The following is a 17,728-nucleotide window of genomic DNA, read 5'->3' on the forward strand; positions in this document are numbered from 1 at the left end:
AAACGCAAACAATATTTTTATTGGTAACTCAAAGAAAATTCACTAAAAGTGATGCTTAAAGGGACAGTCTAATCAAAATTAAACTTTCATGATTCAGATAGTGCATGCAATTTTAAACAACTTTCCAATTTAATTTTATCATAAAATTTGCTTTTTTTCTCTTGTTATTCTTTGCTGAAAGTTAAACCTAGGTAGGCTTATATGCCAATTTATAAGCCATTGAAGGCCATCTTTTATCTCAGTGCATTTTGACAGTTTGTCACAGCTAGAGGGCATTAGTTCATGTGTGCCATATAAATAACATTGTGCTCACTCCTGTGAAGTTATCTATGAGTCAGCACTGATTGGCTAAAATGCAGGTCTGTTACAGGGTAAAATAATGCATTTAGGGAAGAAAAATCCAAATGTTAATTACAGACTCAATGACTCTTTACTGACTGTTACAGATGAGGAACAGGACTTGGGAATTATTATTTCAGATTATTTAAAATTTAGTAAACAATGTAGTACTGTGTAAGGCTAGCAGAATGCTTGGATGTATTGGTAGAGGTATTTGCAGCAGAAATAGTAAGGTTCTTATGCCACTTTATAGATCATTAGTTAGGCCTCATCTTGAGTATTGTGTGCAGTTCTGGAAGCCATATCTTCAGTAAGATATTAACAAACTTGAATCTGTGCAAAGGAGGGCTACCAAAATGGTACATGGTCTAAAAAATAAAACTTACCAGGATATGCTCAATTACCTAAATATGTATAGCTTAGAGAAGGGAAAGAGGTTATATGATAGCAACTTTCAAGTACGTTAAAGGGCTTAGTAAAACTGAGGCTGTGGATATTTTACATAAAATGGAAAATTCAAGAACAAGGGGTCATGATCTCAAGCTAAAGGGTAGTAGATTCAGGAGTAATTTGAGGAAGCACTTCTTTACAGAAAGAGTGATTGATTCATGGAATAAACTTCTTCAAGAGCTAGTAATGACAAACACTGTGGGGGACTTTAAAAATGCCTGGGACAAGCATAAGGCTATCCTACTAACTAGATACGTTTATACTGTTAGGTAATATCGGGCAGACTTGCTGGGCCTATGGCTCTTATTTGCTGTCAATATCTATGTTTCTATAAGGGGGCAGTCTGCAGAAGCTTTGATACAAGGCAATCACAGAGGTAAAAAGTATATTAATATAACCATGTTGGTTATGCAAAACTGGGGAATGGGTAATAAAGGGATTATCTTATTTTTTTATACAATAACAATTCTGGAATAGACTGTCTCTTTAATACACGTGTATGCTCCAATCAGTTACCTTAAACTCGTCTGTATTAAAATGAGGGCTTTACATGACAGCATCTTTAGAAAGGAATTTTATTAGAAATAAAATGCTCTCTGTCATTAACACTAAAATGCTCCTTCAAAACACAAATCTGAACTGTTTAGCAAAAAAGAGAACATTGGTTAATTTAATTACCTGTGTATAAATCACCTCCAAAGTTTTTTTTTATTTTAATATCCTTCTATTTACTATTCGCTGCTCATGTGGTTTTGTAGGCTCCACAAAAATAAATACATTTGTGAAAACAAACATTTTGTTTACTGTATTTTAAGAAATGTTGATTGTTCTCTGTCTCCAAAACGCATATAATTTAGTCTAGACCGTGGCAGCAAAAGAGCTGGAAAATGTTCTGGCACAAGCACAAGTGATGTTCAATATGCTCTTTTAAAAGAAACAGGATATGTTTTATGTTACTTAACTGTTCAAAATGAACAAGGAAAAAGTTAGAAAAATTAGGCATACGTAAAGGTACATACATATATATATATATACTAGGTGATCAGCCTGCCCAGAGGGCAGTCTATGTTTAAAAAATACAAACCCCCAAGCTAACGTTACAAAAAATAATAAAAGTAAAATTACAGAAAAAAATAAACAAAGCTATCCAAAATAAAAAATTTAAACCTAAACTAATAGCTCTATAAACATAAAAATAACCCCCAAAATATCAACCCCAATCTAGTACTAAACTACCTTAAAAGGGCCTTTTGTAGGGTATTGCCCTAAGTTAAACAGCTTGTAAAACTAAGCCCCAATAGGTACTCACTATTCCTGAAGTCCGGCAGTGAAGGTCTTCTTCCAGACGGCTCCATCATATTCTATCTTCGTCCGGAGCGAAGGCGGCACGGAGCGGGGGTGCAGAGCGGTCTTCCGCGATGCGCGGATCCAGAGCGGTGGTTCTCAGCGGCGATTCTCAGCAGCGGTCCTCAGCGGCGGCGATCCTCAGTGGCGTGGATGCTCCTCTTCACTCGATCTCCTGCGTACACTGAAAATTGAATGCAAGGTACCGCATTCAATTTGGGGCAACTTGCATTCCTATTGGCTGAAATTTTGAAATCAGCCAATAGGATTGGAGCTACTGAAAATCCTATTGGCTATTCAAATCAGCCAATAAGATTTCCTTAGCTCTCATCCTATTGGCTGATTTCAAAATTTCAGCCAATAGGAATGCAAGGCACCCCAATAAATATGGGGTACCTTGCATTCAATCTTCAGTGTGCGACGGACGGTCGCATGAAGAGGAGCCTCCACGCCGCTCAGGACCGCTGCCGCTGGTGACCGCCGCTAAGAATTGCCGCTGAGGATCCATGCATCGGGGCAGCCAGCTCCGCACCTCTGCTCCGCGCCGCCTTCGCTCTTGATGAAGATAGAAAATGATGGAGCCGCCTGGAAGAAGACCTTCTACACCGGACTTCAGGAAAGGTGAGTACCTATTTGGGGCTTAGTCTTAGGCTTTTTTAAAATTTTTAAGATTAGGGATTTAATGGGCTTTAAAAGAGCCGATTGCCATTTTATAGGCAGTAAAAGAGCTGAATGGCGGTTTAGGAGTGAATAGGTTAATTAGGTTTATTGTGATGTGGGGGTTTGGTGGTTCAGGGGTTAATAGGTTAATTAGGTTTATTTCGCGATGTGGGGGGTTGACGGTTTAGGGATTAATATTTTAATTATGTTATTTGTGGATTAGGGGTTAATTACTTTATTATTTTGCGATGTGGGCGGTTGCGGTTTAGGTGTTTGTTAATAATTCATGCGGGAGGTTAGTTTTTTTTTTGTTATACTTCATGCGTGCGGTTACGTGTTTTTTTTATTTATTTCTTGCAAGCGGTTACGTGTTTTTTCATTATTTTGTGCGGGCGGTTGCATGTTTTTTTTTTTTTTAAGTTTTCGGGTTTGCCTAAGCTTTGCTGCATTCAGGTGGATTCTTTTGATTCCTTTGAGGATGTGTGCGCAACTGTCAACACCGACGGACGCTTTACAAACGCGATTATAGTATAGATATATATATACTCATCATATGTACATTTACATACCATATACATAAAGAAAGGCTTCTCTTTAATGAAGGTGAAAAAAGAAAATGCTCTAATCTGTTATTGTTTGCCTATAATTTTGTGTTTAACCCTTGTAAAGGTGTTAAATACATAATTAAAGGGATAGTCTAGTCAAAATGAAACTTTAATGATTCAGATAGCGCATGCAATTTTGTTTGTTCTCTTGGTATTCTAAGTTGAAAGCTAAATCTAGATAGGTTCATATGCAAATTTCTAAGCCCTTGAAAGCCACCTCTTATCTGGATGCATTTGACAGTCTTTCACAGCTAGAGGGCATTAGTTCATATGTGCCATATAGATAAAATTGTGCTCACACCTGTGGAGTTACTTATGAGAGGGCACTGATTGGCTAAAATGCAAGTCTGTCAAATTAACTGAGATTAGGGGGCAGTCAGCAGAGGCTTAGATAGAAGTTACCAACAGCGTTAAAAAGTATATTAATATAACAGTGTTTGTTATGCAAAACTGGGGAGTGGGTAATAAAGGGATTATCTATCTTTTTAGACAATAAAAAAGCTGTCCCTGTAAGGTCAGCTTCAGAGCAGCAATGCACTACTCAGTCCTGACTGCATAAATCGGGTGAGCCAAAGACAAGAGGCATATGTTTGTAGCCACTGATCAGCAGCTAGCTCCCAGTAGTGAATTGCTGCTCCTGAGCCTACCTAGGTATGCTTTTTAATAAAGAACACCAAGAGAATAATGTAAATTTGATAACGAAATTAAAGCTGTTTGAATTTAAGGCAAAACAAATAAGTGCACGATTATGTGCATCTCACTGGTTCACAGGTTGTCCCTTTTCTGTGAGAAGCGAACAAGCACAATTTTCAAGGCATTTTATGTCAAAAACACACTGTTGCAAGGTTTACCCCCTTAATTAAACATTTAAGAGATTTTGAAATATAAAAGTTGAAAGAGGTTTCTATAGAATTTTGTATCACTGAGATTGTCACATTGGGAATTCTTGTGGCATCAATCTGTAAACTTGGCCAGGTGCTAATTAGCTCATTAAAGATGCACTCACTTATTTAAAGGGACAGTAAAGTCACTTTTATAATTTAGATAGAATGTGCAATTTTAAACAACCTTTCAATTTACTTCTATTATCTAATTTGATTCATCCTCTTGGTATCCTTTGTTAAAAAGCATACCCAGGTAGGCTCAGGAGCAGCAAAACACTACTGGGAGCTAGCTGCTGAATGGTGGCTGCACATATATGCCTCTTGCCATTGGCACACCTCGTGCTCAGCTAGCTCCCAGTAGTGCATTGCTACTCCCTCAACAAAGAATACCAAGAGAATGAAGCAAATATGATGATAGAAGTAAATTGGAAAGTTCTTTAAAATGTTGTTATAAAAAATGTGGGTTTAATTTTCCTTTAAACACATGCACATCGCAGGTGCATTATTAAGCAGCATCTTGTGCTCCTGGATTAGAACTGGGGATAAATAAAACAGCTTTTTTAACATTTATATTTGAAAATGTGTTAAAATTAAATATTGGGGCTCTATACTAAATGCTTTTATGTCCCTTAAAATTAAAATAAAAAGGCATAAGTAAAGATATTTTGAATAACAAAAAAAAATGATCTCCTAAAATAAATGGTTTCAGTCAACATAGCAGGAGTTGTAGTGTGCTGGAAAAAAGCTAGTCTAAAATGGAGACCATGTAAAAAGGATTATCATTTGGACAGGATTAGCACACTTTTGCCTAAATATGATTTTAACAATTTACAGATGTAATACATTTTTATTCAGTCTGTTAAAGGGACATTCTGAACAAAATTTAAATGCACATAGATGAATTGCATATTACAAAAATGCTTCTAGTTAAAAATGATCACTGTTTTAGTGTTAACATTTTTCTCTGCACGTGCATGTGATTCATATCTAGATATTCTCAGTGCACCAGCAATTTAAATATTGCAGCTGCTCAGAACACAAGTGGGGCTTGTATCACGTCAGCAACCATATGGTACAAACACCTTGTACCAGTGCTGGGTTGAAAATGGTGGTGCACAGTGCATACTTAAATACACTTTTGAAACAGCTATAGCATGTGTATTACAAAAATGCTTCTATTCAAAACTAAAATGCATCCATGTGGATTCCAGTTCTGGCAGTAATGTCCCTTTAAAGGGATATTCTAATGTAAAAAATATCTATAAGCTCATGTCATTTTTTAGTTAGTCTTCCATGTTTATTATAAAGTTATCCCCCAAAGTGGTTAAACACAAAACTAAAGTACTGCTTGAGAACTGTGACTCATTTCAGGTCTTAAGCAGGACACAGCTAGTGATTGGAAGCTACCTGTGTATCTCACTTCTAATTGGCTCATCAGGTAATCCTGTTGCAATGTAATGTGACTTTTAAATGAAATTTCAGCTATCTATTTAACCCCATTTGCAGGGGTTAAAATTGTAATAACCATGGGAAGCCAAAGCAAAAATGATATGCTCTAATGAATTAAAGGATTTCATTTTTTTTTGCATAAGAACACCCCTATAATGCTTTATAGATTGTAAAAAATAAACATTCCAACTCCTTTTTTCCTACAAGGTTTTCCTGCTTTGCCGATTTGCTCTGTACATTCAGTTGAAACAATAGTCTAAACTGCATGAATATTACTATAATATACATTTCATTGACATTGTGTAATTTTTTATGCTATCCCCAATTCAAGGTTACATATTTTATAATAAAAATGTAGCAAGGTTCAAATTTTAGGAATGCAGACACTAAGATGAAATTACAATTTCTTCTGGAATGCCAACAAAAATGTTGGAGACTGATGCGATTTCCTGTTGTATATTGGTCTGTAAAAATCTGTCGACTCACTTTTATTTTGCTTGGACTAAGTTATTTTAAGTAATTTTCTAATTCTTCACATACTTTTCTGCAGGCATTGCAGGGCAGGTGTCCATAGATTCGAGAGGAGATAGATACGGGGATTTCTCTGTAATTGCAATGACAGATGCTGAAGCAGGTACACAAGAGGTAAGTCAAAACCTTATTCCCTAAATGGGTGTGCTGGCTACACTCCTTTCCACAGTCCATTATTCTCATGACCGCTGACTATTTGAAATGTGGAATAGAATGCTATAAAAAAAAATGCTAATGTGCTTTTCTCCTACACATAAAAAACTGTGGCGGTTAGAAGAAAACAAAAAACTATTTAACTGTCTATCAAAAAATGTTATGATGTAAACTGTTTATAAAACAACTTGCCTATGTGATCTGGAACTCAGAAAATGTAATAAAAAAGAACAATCAAAATGTTTTTATTTGCTAAACACAAATGTGTAACCACAAATATTTGCATCATGGGACTAATTAAATAAATTATTTATTCTTTCTTTATAGTCTGTAAATACCATATTTGACTGCTAATAATCCTTAGCTGCATAATAAGAAAGCATAACCCTTTTTTAGCCAAAAAATACAATTTACAAGGTTTAAAAAAATACTCTCTCTCACACACACATATAAGAGAGAGAAAAATTGTAGAAAATATCAAATACAATATTTCCCTAATTGCAAATCTAGCTTTATTTAAAAAAAAGTACATAAAGAAATTGCTTATAAAAATATTAAAATCTTTGTTGATTTGGTTTTGCAGTAAAAATACTTTAAAGGAACACTGTACCCAAAAATTTTATTTTGCAATTCAGAAAGAGCATGCAATTTTAAGCAACTTTCTAATTTTTTTTTTTTTTTTTTTTAACTTTTTATTGATATGTCAAATTTTGGTACTGAACAAAAAAAAGAGATAAACGATATTGAAGTCAAACAAGCAGTAACAATAAAGAACTAAGATACAGAGCAAGAATATCCATATCACCTTTACATATTCTAAACCCTGAATAGGCAAATAATGTTTTCTTACTGACATAGTTGTCTGAACTACTCATACTAAAAAAAAAAAAAAAAAAATAATCATCTCTTATCTCCTAGACCAAATCAGAATACTCTAAGTACCAAAATTGACACTTTTTATCCTATATAACAGAACCAGAACCGAACACAACATAACAAGACAAGACAGGACAATACAAAGACAGATACAAAGACAAAAAAAAAAAAAAAAAAAAAAAAAAAACTAGAAGGGGAAGAAGTATGCCCTTACCAACTTCGAAAATTATTTATTCCTCCCTGGCCAAGTAACTGGGCCTAACCTACCTTTTATAGCTCTTCTAGGGATAGAAAACCTGATTCTCGCAGAGGACCCAAGATTTCTACTTGTAGCTCCACTGGTTGTAATCTGATGACATTCTTCCATTTTAAATAAAACCTCCTGGCCATTTTTTCATTGTTGGGCTCTAGGTTCATCTGCTCTATAATTAATTGGTCAATAATTTTTTGGCCAAATTCAGCTATAGTTGGGTATTTCTTAGCTTTCCAATAGCGGAAAATTAGTAACCGCGCAATTTGTATGGCCGTAGTAATTAACGCATTTTCTTCTGTTGTAAAACACTTATCAAATATAAAAAAGAAAATACTCACAGATGTAAAGATCACTACTTGGCTCACAACCCTATTTAACCAAAATGATATCTTCTCCCAAAATTGATATATTTTCGGGCAGCGCCATACACAGTGAAGTATATCGGCCTGTGGAGCCGCGCAGTGAAAACAATTCCCTTTGCACTTCTTGTCCCATTTACCTAGACGAGTTGGCGTAATGTAAGCCAGATTTATCAGATAGCTGTGTGATTCTTTCCAGGAAGTGAACTTATAGCCAACCACAGCGATACTCTGGTTGACATTCTTGTCTACTAGCTCTGGGATTAATTTTAACCATCTGGTGTACAGAGAATCGAGATGACCTTTACCCAGATTTTTCATTATCATTCCATACCAAATTGATATGGAATGATACCCTGCGCGGTACATCTGTATACCACTTCCTATTATCCCTAGCTGAAGATTACCAGCAACCTTCTGAAGTGAGAGATTGTAGAAATGTCTAACCTGTAAGAACGCAAAGAGGTGATGTTTTGGGATATCGAATTCTTCCTGTAACTGTATGAAAGATTTGAATAACCCTGTCTCTTCCTCAATTAATTGTCCCAGATATACTATACCTTTTCTTTGCCAGTTATGAAAAATCCCATAGCTTAGTCCTGGTGCAAATTCTGGATGGCCCAAGATAGTGAGAAATTTGGAATACCTAAAGTTAATTTTAAGCTCTGAGCAGAACTTCTGCCAGGCTGAGACCACATTACTTATCACCTTAATATTTAATATTGACGATGGCATTTTATCCATGGGCGTGTGTAGGATAGCTTTTAACTTGAAGGGCTTTATTAGGTTATCCTCTATGTTTGAGAAAGAGCAATAATCTTTTTCCGTAATCCAATCAATTGCTATTTTTAACATTGTGACCTGATTATATAATTTAAGATTGGGAAGACCATAGCCTCCATATTCTTTATCAAGATATAAAATCTTTTTTGAAAGTCTCACCCTTCCTCCGTTCCATAAGAACGCTTTACAGTCTTTATCATATCTATTCAGATCTACGTTTTTAATGGGAATTGGTAAATTCTGAAGTATGTACATAACCCGTGGAAATATAAATGTTTTCAGTAACATTATTTTGGCCGATATCGAGATGGGCAGTGGTCTCCATTTTTCCATCAGTAGGCTAATTTCTTGGAAAATTTTAAGATGGTTTATAGTATACCATAACCCTGGATTTAAGCTTAAATATAGTCCGAGATATTTTATTTGTTCCACCTCTTGAAATGGGTGTTGACCTATACATTTTTTGGGGCGTCTAATCCAGAGTAGTTCTGATTTGGAATAATTTATTTTATACCCCGAAAAGGACCCATAATCATTAATTATTTCTAATAATATTGGTATATCCCGTGCTGTTCTAGATAAAAAAAGTAACAAGTCATCTGCATATAGTGATAAAATAACGTTATCATTTCCCAACTTAATTCCAGATAACATTTGTCTGAGTCTTACCGCTAGTGGTTCTATCGAGAGGTTGAACAATAAAGGGGACAAAGGGCACCCCTGTCTGGTTCCTTTCTTTAACGTAATTTTAGGGGAAAATTGCCCGTTTACAAACAGCGTAGAACATGGTGCTTTATATATTAATTTAACAAAATTGAGAAAATTACCGGCAATACCAAAACGGGATAATGCCGTGAATAAATGTTCCCATACTATGGCATCAAATGCTTTTTCAGCGTCCAGCGTTAGAAGGGCCAAGTCAACTTCCCCTGATTTGGTCTTGCCGTTAATTTTATTCCAATACTGATTTAGGACCAGTAACACTTTCCGAATATTCTTAGATGAATTCCTACCTGGCATAAATCCCGTTTGATCTGTATGTATCAATTTATTAATGTATTTTTTCAGTCTCTCTGCTGCTATTGCTGTAAGGAGTTTATAATCATTGTTTAAAAGTGATATTGGCCTGTAAGCATTAGGGTTTTCTGGGTCTTTGTCTTTTTTATGTATAAGAATGACTGTGGAGGCGGAGAAGAGATTTGATTCTAGGCAGTTTTTAACAAAATAGTGATTAAATAGTTCTCTCAATGTGTCTCCTAATTCGTTTTTAAGTATTCGGTAAAATTCAGCCGGAATTTGATCCGGTCCTGGCGCTTTATTTAATTTCGCCTTCTCTATAGCTTTTAGAATTTCCAATTCCGATATTGGTTGGTTTAAATCTGCCCTTTCATCCACTGTTAGTTGTTGTAGGGAGACCTTTTCCCAAAACAGGTCTTTAGCCTTTTCATTGCAGGATCCTGCCTCATATATATCTAAGTAGTGCTCATACATTATTCGACAGATCTCCTTAGGTGTTGTATAGCTTATATTTCCTTTTTTTATACTAGCAATATTTTTCCTACCTTCTTTCCCCCCTTTGGTAATTTTAGCTAAAAATTTTGCTGACCTCCCATGGTAGCTAGCAAAGAAGGCGTTTGCCCTTCTATCCTGTTTTATACTTTTTACTTTTAGGAATCCCTCTCTTACCTTTTTAGCCTTATTATAACTAGCCCACGACCTATTATTGGGGTTATTAAGATATAATTTATAACTATTTTTTAATTGATTTGCCAATTGGATATCCTGCTGCTGAGATTTCCTTTTCCGTTTAACCAAGTATGCTTTTATTTCACCCCTTAAAACTGCTTTCGCAGCTTCCCAAAAGACCTCTATCTTCTTATAGTAATTTTTATTATCTATTTTATATTGATTCCATTTATGGATTAGGAATCTATTAAACTCCATATCTAGTATGAGATGTTTTGGGAAAAAAAAGTTATTAACTCCCCCCTTCCGGTATCTAATATGATCCAAACTTAAACCGATTATTGCGTGGTCAGAAATAATTATGTCCTCTATTATTGGATTTAAATCTAGAGACAGCATGGGATCATTGATAAGAAATAAGTCTATGCGGGACATTACCTTGTGAGTTTTAGATACACACGAAAACTCTCTGACATCTGGATTCTTAATTCGCCATATATCATGGAGGTTCAATTTATTACGGAAGGAGCCAAATAGTCTTTCTTCTGCTTTCCTACCTATCGCTTGCTTACCAAGCCTGGTTCTATCTATCACTGGCGTCGTTGTCATATTGAAGTCCCCCGCGACAATCAGGTTCCCATTCAGATATGGAGCAAGCTTTATATACATAGTGTCCCAAAATTTTGGGTCTAACTCATTAGGGCCGTAGACATTACAAATAATTATTACAGTATCACCATATTCTACTTCAATTATGATAAATCTCCCCCCCGTATCCCGTTCTTTAACTAAGATTTTGCAATCCAATTTTTTGGAGACTAGGATCGCTACTCCTCTCTTACGTTTAGGCCCAGGGGCGGCTATTACTTCTCCCACCCATTTACTTTTGAGTTTCGCCATCTCTACTTCTTGTAGATGGGTCTCCTGTAATAGAGCGAAGTCTGGGTTCTTTTTTCTTAGTGTTTTTAAAATTAAAGACCTTTTGGTCGGGGAGGTTATTCCCCCCACGTTCCATGATACTATGTTAAGCATTCTATCTCTTGTATCTTTCTACCCGAACCATGCCCCTTCGGACAGGGTGGGTAAAAAAAAAAAAAAAAAAAAAAAAAAAGCCACACACATAACATACAGACACTCTCATTTCGACATTTCCAACATGTATCTTCTAGTTCTATATATGTTCCCCTTGATGATAGCTCATTCAGGGTCCGGCATGATCTAGCTTCTAGTTTCATCTTAGCACAACATCTTCCACAAAACATTTTATCTCTTTTATATTGCTTCGGAAGAACAGCTATAAAAATACAAAAAAAAAAGTACAACCCCACTATAACTATCTTATCCTATATAACTAAAGGGTACTAATAAAATCCCTTGCTTCCTGGGGTGATTTCAAGGTCACATTTTCATTATTTATTCTGAAACAAATTTTCGCTGGGTACATAAGTCTTGCCTGAATACCTTTTTGGATTAGTGTTGAACAGAAAGGGGACATCTCTCTACGTTTCAGGGAGGTTTCGCTGGAGAAATCTTGGAATAGCAAGATATTTTCATGATGTATCATTATTGGTCTTTTTTGTTTAAATTGTCTCATAATCGTTACCTTATCTTGAAAGTTTAGGTATTTCACCATAATGGGTCTAGGTCTTGTTAAACCATTAGTGTCTGTTCTAAGGGTGCCCATCCTGTGTGCCCTTTCCACCAAGAATGATGCTTCAGATGTTTGTAAACCTAACAGTGCTGGTAAGTCTTTAGAGGCAAATTTAATTAGCTCAGCATCTTGCAATTGACCCGATTCAGGATAGCCTATTATCTTTACATTATTCCTTCGTGATCTATCCTCTAGATCCTCTATCTTTGCCTGCATGGTTCTAATAATGTCATGTTGGGCTTTAAACCTATTTTCTTGGACACTCATCTGGTCTTCCAGCTCTGAGATTCTTGTTTCTGCCTCCACTAATCTGCCAGCAAACTGCCTAACTTCATCTGTAAGACCAGCTATTTCTGCTTTTATTGACGTAAGCTGTGGCATTATTAAGTCAGATATTTGTTGGACCAAATTTTGGGGGTCAAAATTACCCGGCTGTATCCCTTGAATCTCCATACTCTGTTCTAAATCAGGGCTTTTTATTTTTTTATCTCGCTGTTTCGGCGGCATTGCTGGCGATTTATTTTTAGCCGCTGTGACAAATCTTTCCATTCAAAATGAACAAGCTAATGTGGAACAAAAAAGAAAAAAAAGGAAGGGAGAACTAATTGTCCCCCGTGTGTTCACAAATCTTAGTAAATGTGTAATTAACCCAAAAAAAAAAAAAAAAAAAAAAAATTAAAAAAAAAAAAAAAAAAAAAAGGTGAAAAAAAAAGTGTCGTGAGAAGGAGGGAAAAAAAAAAAGAAAAAAACCAAGTGCAGTAATATGCCCCCTTAGTAGGGTGGCAGAGTGAATATGACGCCTAGAAATTCCCTTGAGTAATTAGTTACAACGATATACCCCAAATTAAAGGCCTACCTATTTCTCTACGGCCAATCTCTGATATGTCTTCCTTGCACACTATCCTAACACCCTTTTTATTGGAAGGTGGTTACCTTAGTGTTACCTTGAAACTCAAAATGCTGGATTAAATAAAAGAGGAATACTCAGAAAAAACTGTAGCTTTAAATCACCATCTATCTCTGTACAGCTACCCTCCCAACAATCCTTTCTTGCTTTTAGTATATACTTTGGGTTTAGTATATATCTCTATCAAGCAGTACTTCTTAACAAGCTACTTATACACTTTGTACAGCTTAGGAGAAGGAGCAAAAAAAAAAAAAAAAAAAGGCACGCACAGGTTCAATAGTCAAAAAACAAACAAAACCCCACTCACATCAGAAATAAGATAATATAACAGTAATATAGCTAAACTCTAGCATCAATGTCTCTGAGTCCTTAATCTTAAATCCCAGCTGTTTTATTCAACTTCTCACAGCCAACTCAGCCAATAGTCACTGCTTCATTCTGGCAGGACCTGCGCCTGCTGTGGTCCAGGGACCCCCACTTTGTCAGGCGCACCTGTCCTCTGATGTAGTGTAGAAAATGCGTTCTGGGTGGTAGTCCAAACCTCTACTCATTCAGGGGTCTCGGCCAATGATATTAACCCAGCCGGCCTTTCCCTCCCAGTCTTTGCCCTTATCTAGTAAGAGTTTGCACGCTCACTGTACAGAAAAGAAAGTTTCAGATGTTGTTTACTGCTTAAATTTCTTTTTTATGCAGGTGTCCTTATTTTCTCCCTTCTCTCCTATTATAAATCTCCCTTAGGCAATGTCCCAGAAAGAAGGGAAGGGGTCTCTCAGTCCAGTGTCGGAATAACCACGTTATCCTGACCCCACTTTATGTAGAAGAAGCAGACATGTTGTAGATCCATTAAAAATAACACACAACAAACACATACCGCCCGGGTGGTGCAACTAAACCATTACTAAGTCCGTGCTAAGCCCGTTATATTACATACAGGATATACTTTTTTATTCTCCAGTTATAGTACAGTCAAAGCTACCTGCTCGTTGCCGCTTCACCGTCTCCTTCCTTACCTGGTTCAGGGCGAGATCTCTCCCGTACTTTACCAGGTGTGGCTACGGACGGAATTACGAAGATGCTTCCGGCACTGCAGGAGCCGACCTTCTTCCCAACTGACTCAACTTCGTGCTTCCGCACTAATCTGTATCCGGGGCTGTCACAACTGGTGGTGCTGCAGGGTGCACATCTCTCCTGTTACACCACCCTCTTCCGGGGCCGCCGTAAGTGTTTGTGGCCAGTGCCTAACCGGCCTGTGTAGACAAAAGGAGCTTCCGGCAAACCTCTCCGACCTCCGACTTCCCTGGCCAGGATACTTGTTCTCGGCTATAGGTAGCTTGTTTGTGGGGAAGTATGGAACTCGCTCTTTGCAACTCGCTCTTTGCACCTGAGCTACTGAGCGTGCTACCTGTTGCACGCTCCTCCCACCGGAACTCCAATCAGCAACTTTCTAATTTACTCCTATTATCAATTTTTCTTCGTTCTCTTGCTATCATTATTTGAAAAAGAAGGCATCTAAGCTTTTTTTTGGTTTCAGTACTCTGGACAGCACTTTTTTATTGGTGGATGAATTTATCCACCAATCAGCAAGGACAACCCAGGTTGTTCACCAAAAATGGGCCGGCATCTAAACTTATATTCTTGCATTTCAAATAAAGATACCAAGAGAAAGAAGAAAAATTGATAATAGGAGTAAATTAGAAAGTTGCTTAAAATGTCATTCTCAATCTGAATCACGAAAGAAAAATTTTGGGTACAGTGTCCCTTTAAGGGTCGATATGTGCTTTTCATTGATGTATTTGTGTTTTATTGTCATTGATTTGAAAAATGGTTCTGTGCCCAAACTTACTAGCTAAGCAGCTGATGCTCTCAGTTTACACACATGAAGAGATTGCATTAACAAGGCCATAATTGCATTACCACTGGTCCCCAAGATGAACCATCAAAACGGCTGTTATATTTAATAGATACAAACTCCACAACTGAAGGGTCATTGGCTTGGCTGTGAATGTGAAGGTAAATGAAGACAAAAGATTATTGTACAGAAGTTAGAGATTCTATGAGAACATTTGGGTAATAGGTTTTAGAAATCTGCAACTCGTCACCCAGGATTTGCCAAAAAGACCATAACTCAAACCTGAACACTCAAAACAAGGATAGATCTGAAAGGCCATATGAAGGCCAGCAATGGCTTTGAAGTGGCTTCAGAGTAGAGTGGCAGGGGGTAGAGTAATGGTGCATCTGTTGACCATACCAAACGCTCTGCATATCTCTGGCCTGGATGGGCGTGTAGCAAGGAAGTAACATAAGAAAGCATCTCTGTATTTTGCCAGAAAGCATGACCGTGGCCCAATTGTGGTATAGTAAAAGGGTTTTAGCCAGATAAAGCTATTTATCATTCTTATCAGCAGGGGCAGGATATCTTGTTACAATGGAAGACTTAATTGTGATGCACAATACAGCTAAATACTATAGAGATTGAACTAGTCTGCAAAAAAATATGCTTGCAAACAAAGTCTATTTAATATACAGAAGCTGTAATTGAGTTGAGCATAACTTACTAGAACATATTAGCTAACAAAGACTGAGTTTAATTCCAAACATTTGGCATTGATTATGAGTCAATGTAGATTCTGATGTATTGACTCTAGTTGACTTGGATCCTAATCTTAGCTAGGGTGTAATGAAAAAAACAGTATAATTGTTTCACTTATCAAGTTTTATTTCATTGTATTGTTTAGCTGGTTTGTGACCATAAATAATAAGTAAGTTATGTTGAATGTGATAATTTCATTCCAAATCTGATATCAGCTATTATATTATAGATTACACTACACTATGAAAGTCATACTCTGAAAATGCACAAAGAAAGTATTTTGCCAAAAATTTGTTCAATTTTGGTAAATTTAGTTGTAACACAGTATCTTGTATATCTGATATAAAATTCTATTCTACCATGATTCGGTGCATTACATGCTCTTATTAAAACAAGCATTCCCAGAAAACGTCCATGTTTTTCTCCTTAGTTTCATGCATAAACATTTGTGTCCAACTTTTGATCTAGAGGCCACAATATTTAACTCCACTGTGTTCTGACACCCTCCTCAAACTCTTCCCATTGGCAACACAAAGAATCATTATTTTTTCTATGTAGTTCCAGGTTTTGTTTGCCATAGCTCCCAATATTTGTTTCTGATACCGGGACACGGGCAGCAGATTCATAGTAACAGGGGCATAATCGTTGCTGCCCAGGGGTAGTATCAGAATGGTCAAGGGGTGGATATAATTGTTGTGATGTTTGAGGGATCGCTCATGATGGGAGCAGAGTCATCTATGTTATTGGTGAGTTCATGGTGAGGCTTGACAGACATTTATAGGGAACAAAAAGCAGAACTAGGGATGGAAACACATAGCTCCCAAAGCTGGGGATGTCTATTAAAATGTGGGACAGTTGATAGCTCTCTTGGTATAGCTCATTTCAGATTTGATTATATAGCGATTTGTATTTTTGCTTAGAATAGTAGAATTTCCAAATGTGCTTAATTGGCCCTAGGAATAAAAAAGACAAAAACACATGTTTTATGTGGCCCTTACTTAGAGAGCTTAGACATCCTTGATTTATACCAGTACGGGATAAACACACTGATGCTGAAACAAGCTGACTAGGGAGGTATATCTCTATCAAAATTCCATTATTTTCTATGGGCGGTGTTGGGTGGTAATGTCCGCTGGTATTACAAGTAAATGCGGTCGCTCAAACACAATTTAATTTACTGCTCAAACTTTTTATGTGACCTTAAAGGTAATATAAAAAGTTTGGTTGAAGGAAACAGTTGCACTAAACTAGTCTATTAAAATCTAAACCACCACAACCCCCTTCGCAAAGTAACCCACTATACACTATTAACCCCTAAACTGCTACAATGCCCGTGGCAAAGTAACCCACCACACTATTAACCCCTAAACTGCCACAACCCCTATTGCAAAGTAACCCACTGGACTATTAACCAATAAACCGCCACAACCCCATTGCAAAGTAACCCCCTACACTATTAACCCCTAAACTGCCACAATGCCCATGGCAAAGTAACCCACTACACTATTAACCCCTAAACTGCCACAACGCCTATCGCAAAGTAACCCACTGCACTATTAACCAATAAACCGCCACAACCCCATCGCAAAGTAGCCCTCTAACATCTAACCCCCCCTAACCTAATACACCCTAGATTACTCCAGAACAGACTAACTTTACCTTTAAAAACAAACTTGAAAAAATAAAACAAAAAACTAACCTTACCTTTAAAAAAACACATTTCTTAAAAAAACTAATATTACTTAAAAAAGAAAAACACCTAATATTAGTTTTTTTTTAAAAAAAAACTGTCATTACATTGCTTAAAAAAACAAAAAAAAACTACCATTACAAAAAAAATACAAAAAAATTGACAATAATAAAAAATCAGTTATGCCTATTCTAAAACCCCACTGAAAAACCCCCCACCTCCAAATAAAAAAACTATGATAACACTTAAAGAGACAGTATACTGTAAAATAGTTTTTCCTTTAATGTGTTTACAATTGCTTTTTTTACCAACTACAGAGTAAAAAATGTATGAAAATTAGCTTTTTAAGGTTTATTTCTGTATATTAAAGCTCTGATTTTGTGTTTTGAAGCCACAGCCTAATAAAATAGGTTGAGCTTGTAGGTATAATCAGATCTCATTACTGTATCACATTGTGCACATATACCTGCTTCTTTATCTTATATCTGTCCTTAAAACAATCACCAATACTGTGAGAG

General features: G+C 36.5%; 1 protein-coding gene across 3 annotated transcripts in view; it reads left to right on the forward strand.

The window, feature by feature from the left end:
• NPR3 (natriuretic peptide receptor 3) overlaps window positions 1-17,728 on the forward strand; it is a 222,792-nt gene that overhangs the window by 188,182 nt on the left and 16,882 nt on the right. For all 3 annotated transcript variants that reach the window (XM_053701182.1, XM_053701180.1, XM_053701181.1), the window contains one exon: window positions 6,282-6,376. In XM_053701182.1, the coding sequence (XP_053557157.1) occupies window positions 6,282-6,376 (95 nt within the window). The remainder of the gene's footprint in view (window positions 1-6,281; window positions 6,377-17,728) is intronic.

This window comes from Bombina bombina, chromosome 2 (assembly GCF_027579735.1).
Source record: "Bombina bombina isolate aBomBom1 chromosome 2, aBomBom1.pri, whole genome shotgun sequence".
NCBI lineage: Eukaryota > Metazoa > Chordata > Amphibia > Anura > Bombinatoridae > Bombina > Bombina bombina.